The 8,521-nt window shown below is 39.6% G+C and overlaps 1 protein-coding gene across 1 annotated transcript in view; it reads right to left on the bottom strand.

The window, feature by feature from the left end:
- Nucleotides 1-425: 425 nt before the first annotated feature.
- Nucleotides 426-8,521, bottom strand: part of LOC128519713 (putative ferric-chelate reductase 1) — a 17,003-nt gene continuing 8,907 nt past the window's right edge. The window contains exons 8-15 of the mRNA XM_053493534.1: nucleotides 4,272-4,385; nucleotides 3,023-3,138; nucleotides 2,755-2,841; nucleotides 1,710-1,801; nucleotides 1,559-1,617; nucleotides 1,327-1,464; nucleotides 761-780; nucleotides 426-654 (exon numbers count right to left, since the gene is read on the bottom strand). Of these exons, the coding sequence (XP_053349509.1) occupies nucleotides 565-654; nucleotides 761-780; nucleotides 1,327-1,464; nucleotides 1,559-1,617; nucleotides 1,710-1,801; nucleotides 2,755-2,841; nucleotides 3,023-3,138; nucleotides 4,272-4,385 (716 nt within the window). The 3' untranslated portion in view covers nucleotides 426-564. The remainder of the gene's footprint in view (nucleotides 655-760; nucleotides 781-1,326; nucleotides 1,465-1,558; nucleotides 1,618-1,709; nucleotides 1,802-2,754; nucleotides 2,842-3,022; nucleotides 3,139-4,271; nucleotides 4,386-8,521) is intronic.

Consider the following 8,521-nt stretch of genomic DNA (forward strand, 5'->3'; position numbering starts at 1 on the left):
CCAAGATATATAAAAGTTTTTTATGGAAAAAAATAAAATTATAAAAAAGGTGTGAAAGAAGTGGGCAGTTGGAGTGCTTCAAAAGCCACCATGCACAGACATATCCAGGACATGGGCTACTCTTTCATTCCTTGTGTCAAGCCAGTCTTGAACTATAGACAATGTCAGAGGTGTCGTACCCGGGCTAAGGATGAAAAGGACTGGACTGTTGCAGTCGGCCAAAGTCACACACACAAATATGTATATAAATACAAAGATGTGCAATGTGGTGTGCAAGATCATAATTTAAGAACAACCTACAATTTCCTACATTTTAAGGTTGTACAAGGTAAAAAAAATTAATAATAAAAGAGAGCCTTGACTGGGAAATTAAATATAGGATTTTTATTAAATAAAATTAAGATTTTAATATAGCAAATACTTATTTTAAAAGTAACAGATTCTGAATAGATTTCAGAAATATCAGAACGAGTATGAAAACAAATGAACACATAATTAATGCGTATTTTTATACCTGAGTTAAACAAACAAACCTTAAGTTAAAAAAGGTTAAGAATTCTATAATTATGCTGTTCCAATTCCGACAAGCAGAGCCACCAGGAACGCCAGGTTTCCCAAAAAGAACAGAAACAGCAGAAGCACTCCTGTACCCACCTAATAAATCACAAAAACATAACGCAAAACCATTTAATGTGGAGTTAAACCTTTGTCAAACCATTAAAAATATGCAAACAGAAATAAAATCATGTCACACACTCACCCCGTTGCTTTTATCCATATCTAAGGATCAAAAAGTAAAAACATTGTTTATGAATAATTTATTTATAAAACTCTAAATGATGTCCACGGTGTGACTTTAAATGAACAAATGTTTATAAACACTAACAGACACGGGAGTGATTTCACGGAACATAACAGAAACACAAGTTTTATTAATGTGCATTTACTAAACAAAAATAAGAAAGAGAGGTGACAAAATCTATTGTATACAATTCAATGTTTACTGTATTAAGTTGCAGAAATCTTTTCTTTTTTTTCTTTTTTCCCGCAATCTAATCAGTGTCCACAATTTTTACTTTTTTTATTGTGCTTCCCTTTACATCGCTCTAATGTTTCCAAACATTTTTTTTTATTGCTGATGGTCTCTGAGAAAAACAAATTATGTTGTACCTAAAATCATGCAATGTTATGGAAACATGGTCGATTTTAAAAGTTTAAAATATAACAACAGCAACAACAACAATGTTTTTTTATCTATGCAATAATATAGGCGTTCTGGCATAGGGACTTGTCAGTGTTGGAGAGGTTTAGTCTGGGAGCTTTTACCTTTTTCTCTGCATCTGTAGTAAAGATCTTGGCAGAGGAAGAGCAGCGCTTCCCAGGCCACGAATCCACCCATCACCTTCGGCATCCACTGAGTGGGTGAGCTGTCGGCCAACATGAGGCCGGTGAAGATCGCAGCCACTGTCCATGAGATAGAGGAACATGTTTAGGTCATGGTGTGGAGAGAGAGAGAGAGAGAGAGAGAGAGGGAGAGAGAGAGAGAAGCAGTTCTCACCTGCCAACCCTTTAATGGCCAATGCATTGAGGGCATGAATCCAGTTAAAGATAAATCTCCTGCAGAGGAAAAGAAACAAAGTGACATGTCAGCTGTGTGTCTTGTTCTCTCTCTCACACACAAACACACACACACACACACACACACATACCTTTCATCCTGTGGTGCACAGCGGAAGACAGCACCAATTGGCTGCGCGAGGCTGAGGATCATCACCAGACAGCCCAGGACTGGATGAGCTCCCTAAACACACACATGTTTAATACATGTTTAATGTGAATTGTGTTGCATTTATGATGTAGGTGCATTAGGTACAGTGGTGTATTATGTTGCTTACGTATGCTGTAAAACGGTGCATGTTGTATGTATAGTGTATATCGTACAGCTTGTACTGTACTGTGTCTGGTGTAAGGTAATGCATGTATAGTGTTAAGTGGGTATTTTGTACTGTACATACAGAACATTGCAACATTATAGCACATAAAATACAGTATAGTGTGGCATGTGTAACAGTGTTTAGCATGTAATGTACAGTGTGTAATATAGTGTACAATATCGTGTGTAGTGTGTAACATAGTGCGCATCCCAGTTTTGGGTAAATACTGTACAACCTCAGACCAACAACATATAACTTTTTTAGCCTGTACCATTATGTATTTAACAAAAACAGGTAGGCAATACTAAATATATCCCTGCTTTTATAGGAGCTGGGAGGGTTAAGAGTTGCATCCAGGTGCTACTAACCATCAGCCCTTAATTAATTAATCATCAGCAGGGGCGCAGACGTCTCTAAGAGCAGAAGGTTTGGTGAGATTAGTCACATACAGTATTAATACAGTAAGGTGCCAATCTTTACAGGAATAGACGTCCCAGCACATTCACCTTCATGTCAGACCATGCGATGCTCAGAGAAATACAAAAACAAGACTCTACAGGCCTCACTGAGAACTTTAGATGTTACAGTCCATGACAGCATAATTAGAAGAAGGCTGGAAAATCTTACAGTCATTGAGTCGCCATGAACTCCTTTATTACTTCAAGTTATTTCTGCTTAAGGTGGATCTACAAGCTACTGAATCATGGGGTACTTAGTATCGGCCAAATTATTTTTATTGTTTTTTGGGTTCATTTTTGTTAAATAAAAAACACGACTGTACATAACTTATAGTGTGTAATATATAATATATAGTGTTTACCCCACTCCAGTCCTGTGCGTATGAAAATATCAGGATAAAGGCGATGATGGTCGCCACAACGGAGAGCAACATCAGAACCACATGGGCCTGAGGAACAACACACACACACACACACACACACACACGTTAGTTGTACAGTAGCTGAGGAATGAGCTTTGCACACCCACTATTCAGAGCTGAGTGTGTGTGCTCTGGCTCTTCGTGACTCTGTGACTGTGTGTATTACATCTCTAAGTCAATAGTTACTAACATCCAGAGAAAAACTCACCACAAACCAGAAGTCTTTCCCGCAGAGCCTCTGACCCGGGGCGGCTCTCTTTAGGAAGCGAGCGATGAGCATTCCCATACTGCCCGTGGTCATCCACGCAATCAACATCAGACACCCTGCAACCCACACACACACACACACAATCATCTCACTCTTACCCTTTCTTTTTGATTCCCTTTAAGTTTGTCGTGGTCTTTTGGAAACTACTTTTATAAGTATTTTTATTTTTACAGATGGGGTTTATCTTGCTTTATTTATTAGTATAATATTTATACTATATTGCTTTCATTTTGAGACCGCCCATTTATATATAATTAATACAATATTTTACCCATAAATCTTAATTGTATAATATGTTTTCGTACATTTAGTCATTTTATTTAATTGACACATTGATTTCTTGAAGCTACCGATCGATGCACTAATCCAAATCATTTACATATCAGTTTCAAAAACAAATTGCTACATTCCTTTGAATATAGAAACTATGAAAAAAAACAGCTCCTAATAAAACTCCTTTATCTGTGACACTCAGCACCGTAAGTCTATTCTTAAGAAGGATTTAAGACACTTTAATTTCAGACTTAATTTTTTTCATTTTTTCCCCGTTTTGATTGTTATTAGTGAACACTTTTTGAATTAGTTATTATTCACTGTATAATTAAACATTTAATTTACTTTATTATTTATTATAACAACTCACTCATTCATCATCTATATCACTTTATACTGTATACAGCGTCGTGGAGGCCTGAAGCCTATTCCAGGAGACTTAGGGCACGAGACAGAGTGCCAATCACACACACACACACACACACACACACACACACACACACACATACACATACATTTAAATCCTGATTTACACACTACAGGAGTTTTGTGAATGCCAGTTAGACTAATCTGCAGGTCTTTGGACTGTGGGAGGAAACCGGACTGAACCCAGAGGAAACCCACCAAGTCCAATCCACATGCAAACTCCATGCACACAGACCCCAAGATGAGAATCGAACCCGGAACATGTAGGTGCCAGGCGACAGTGCTAACCATTACACCACTGTGCCAACATTAGTAATAGTAGTAGTATTTTATTTTTTATTGTTTGTTTATATGATGGTATTTTTTTCTTCAGATTTAGCTTTAGCCACTGTACTCAGTATTGTAATTATCATTATTACTAAAATCGTTTTCAGACTTTTTTTGTTATGTTAATGGTTGCAGATAAAAGTAACGAAACCTCGACCCTTACCGTGAGCTTTAACGATGGGTGGGATCCCCGAATCACTAGTCACTATCTGGACACTGCTGATGTCCACTTTAGTGCTGCTGATTACAGGTGTGGAGGCGTGCTTCTGAATCAGACCTGTCAGAACACACACACACACACACACACTTCAGTAATTACACATACATTTCCTTCTCACTCATTTCAAGACCACAAAGTTTAAAATATAATAATAATAATAATAATAATAATAATAATAATAACAATTATAATAATAACAATAATAATAATCATAATCATAATAATAATAATAACAATCTACAACACCACACAGACACACACACACACACTTTATTACTCTTTCTTTAGTTGATAGACTAGCTTAAGAAAATTAAGATATGTAAACAATTTCTAGGTTTTTAACAATACTGTATATTTAGCGTTACGTACATGTATTCATTTTTATAAATAGATTAGCCTTAGGTAAAGGAGCAGATCTGGGGGACTCATGGACGTAGAGTATTATGGTGAACTGGTATGTTTAGATGTTGTCCTCCCCACTCTCATTGATCACTCAGGTTTGTTGATGGTGAAGTGATTGGTCGCTTTAAATCCCTCATGTCTGTGTTTCCTTCTGTCTCTCCTTTTAAGTTATGATGTCATAGTTAGTCCTGCCGGAGTCTCTACTTGCACTCTGCATTAAATATACATTCACATTATACATTGTGTGACTGTTATGTCTCCTTCTCTCCCTCTTTATTTCTTTCTCTGTCGCTCCTGAGCTGCCAGTGATCCAGACTCCCGCTGCCCCCGGACCTGTCTGACTCGTCCTGGGTCCTGGTGTCCCTCTTCTGGTTGGAGATCTTGTCACATGGACGCCCCGTGTGGTCTGCCTGATGATGGAGACAGCTGTTCTCTGAGGACTTGTGACTGCAGTTGCTCCATAGTCAGGACCGGAATTTCCAACGGTTTTGTACCTGAACCTCTAATAACGACCTGAACTCCATATGAACTTCAACACATCTTCTGTTATACTGAACTTCCAGCCTCCTAACACACAGTATGAGTGCAGATCAACCCCTGCTGTCCATAATTACCCAGATGAGGATGGGTTCCCTGTCTGGTTCCTCTTAAGGTTTCTTCCTACTGCCATCTCAGGGAGTTTTTCCCTCAACACCGTTAATACTCAACCTTACAGAATGGGATTTCTTTGTATTAATAAGTTAGACAGAGAGTTCTGCTGTACAGAGAGACACACAGACATGTACGTGGGCTTCAACCTCAAATAATAATAATAATAATAATAATAATAATATATCACTGATTACATTAAAGATCAGCAGATTATTTTTGGCTTTAACCTTTCAACTATAAATGAATGATGGCATGATGGCGCCGGTGTGTGTGGCGTGCCGTCTATCTCCGCCAATGTTGTGTCTTTTTATGTTATTAATATTGTTTATGACTTCAAATGTCAACTCTTTGCTGGTTTACGATCGCCAAACTCTGCTGGATCTTCGATTTGTGGCTAACGGTTTGATGAAACCACATTTTGATGGACAAAAGCCCCTGCCCCCGATTTTTTTCGGGGATTCCCACTCACCTATTCTGGGCCCAGGCCTTACCTATCCGGCGTAAACGCACCCGTCGTCGAGGTAAACGCGGCGGTCGGCTAGTCAGGCTGAAGGCTTGGTTGGGACGCTTTAATATGGCTTCTTTTAATAATTATGGATCAGTACAGCGTCTGTTTGTTGCGCAGCGCTCGCTGGACCCTGTCGATGCCTGGTTGGTACCTGTCGTCGGCTCGGATGATATTTTCCTGCACCGGGATCCTTTCCTTCCTCGTCCCCGCTGGCGCGGAGTAAATTTTGGTAACCTGCGGCCGTTGAGTCGTGCTCCCAGGGAGGCTATCAACGCGGATCCGCCGGCTTTGACCAGGATTGGCTTGGTAAACGCTAGATCGGTAGCGAATAAAACTTTTATCTTAAAGGATTTATTCATGTCCAGAGGATTTGAGTTTCTTTTTGTGACTGAGACGTGGCTGGGTGTTGGTGAGTCCAGTGTTTTCACTGAATTGTTACCTCATGACTGCTGCTATTTTAACTCCCCACGGATGCTGGGCCGAGGAGGTGGAATAGCGACGATTTTTAAAAATCACTTTAAATGTAAAGAGATGTCGCTGTCGTCCTCTTTCAGCAGCTTTGAACTCAGTGTGTTTGAGGTGGGAAGTCATCACACAATGTTGTGTGCAATCATCTATCGGCCTCCTAAATATAACCAGGACTTTTTAAATGATTTTTCTGATTTTATGGCTGAAATTATGCCTAAATATGATCGCGTTCTTATTGTAGGAGATTTTAATGTTCATGTATGCTGCCCTGATAAGCCAATGGCAAAGGATTTTTTAAACCTCATTGACTCTTTTAATTTTGTGCAGTGGGTATCTGGTCCTACTCATGAACGCGGACACATGCTTGATCTTGTTTTATCATACGGTTTATCTGTTCTTAACTTGGAGATCTGTGAGGCAGTGTTTTCTGATCATATGCCTGTACTGTTTGAGGTTGATCTTGCATACACTACAGTTAAACCTCGCGCTGTTGTTCGGCACTGTCGTAATATCAACTCTACTACTGCTGCTCAGTTTTCTGCCGTTTTTACTCAGAACTGTCCTGTTCCTGATGCTATGTGTAACAGTACTGAGGAGATTAGCTCATGGTTTCATTCTGCTTGCCAAACAGTTCTGGACACCGTGGCTCCCTTAAAAACTAGGCACAAAAAAATTAGGTTTGAGCCCTGGTTGAACGATGTGACGCGTGCAGTTAGACGCGAGTGCCGTAGAGCTGAGCGTAAATGGAAAAAGGACAAATTGCAGGTGTCATTTCAAATTTTACGCGACTGTTGGAGTCGTTATCAGAAAACTGTGAAGGATGCCAAGAGCAATTATTTCTCTGATATTGTTCTATCATGCTGTCATAAACCCCGTGTATTGTTTAAGACTATTGACTCGTTACTCAATGCTCCGCAGACGAACTGTATTGAGTCTTCCCCAGTCGTTTGCGAAGATTTTCTTAACTTTTTTATTGATAAGGTCTCTGCTGCTAGGGCCCTAATATCATCCCCAGCGTTAATTCATGACCCCTCTGTCTCGGTTCCTTGCTGTGCTGTTTTTGATAAGTTTGAGCCTGTGACTATGTTATTTTTACAGGAGATTGTTGGGCATTTGAAGCCCTCTGGTTCTCCTTATGATGTTGTTCCTCCTCGGCTGTTTAAAGAAGTGTTTTCTACTGTTGGCCCAGCTGTTCTTGCTCTTGTTAACAGTAGTCTCTCTTCAGGTCTGGTACCTAAAACTTTTAAACATGCTGTAATCCAACCTCTCATTAAAAAACCTGTTTTAGATCCCACAGTTCTCGAGAACTACAGACCTATTTCAAAACTTCCCTTTCTTTCTAAAGTGATTGAGAAGATTGTGTACAGTCAATTAATTGCTTTTCTGGGAAAGTATAATATTTTAGAAGTTTTTCAATCTGGTTTTAAAACCTTGCACAGCACTGAGTCAGCTTTGTTAAAAGTGTTTAATGATATATTTTTAGCCACTGACTCCGGTGACTGTGCTGTTCTCGTCCTCTTAGATCTAACTGCTGCATTTGACACAGTGGATCATGAAATTCTGCTTTCTCGTTTGGAGCAGTGGGTGGGCATTAGGGGCATAGCATTGGAGTGGTTCCGATCCTACCTGGCGAACCGAACCGTCTCTGTGTCCCTTGGTGATTGTGTGTCCTCCTTTGCTCCTCTACTACATGGGGTGCCACAGGGATCAGTTTTAGGCCCCCTTCTCTTTTCAATCTATCTGCTTCCATTTGGCTCCATTCTTAGAAAGCATGGCATCTCATTCCACTGTTACGCTGATGATAGTCAGATTTATTTTCCTCTTAAAAAGATAGATGCCTACTCGGTGAGACCTTTACTTAGGTGTTTTGAGGAAATAAAGTCCTGGTTGACCCTCAATTTTTTACAACTTAATGAAAAAAAGACAGAGGTGATGGTCTTTGGGGGATCTTCTGAGAACCCTTTTGTGGATCTGGGTTCTTTGTCCCAGTATGAAAAACCAGTCATCTCAAATTTAGGTGTCAAAGTGGATGCGGATCTTAGGTTTGACAGTCAGATTAGGGATGTTGTTAAATCAAGCTTCTTTCAATTGAGAAATCTGGCTAAAATAAAATCTGCTATCCCTAGGGAGCATTTTGAGACAGTAATTCATGCTTTTGTCACCA

The sequence above is a fragment of the Clarias gariepinus genome, chromosome 4 (genome assembly GCF_024256425.1).
Source record: "Clarias gariepinus isolate MV-2021 ecotype Netherlands chromosome 4, CGAR_prim_01v2, whole genome shotgun sequence".
In the NCBI taxonomy this organism is placed as follows: domain Eukaryota; kingdom Metazoa; phylum Chordata; class Actinopteri; order Siluriformes; family Clariidae; genus Clarias; species Clarias gariepinus.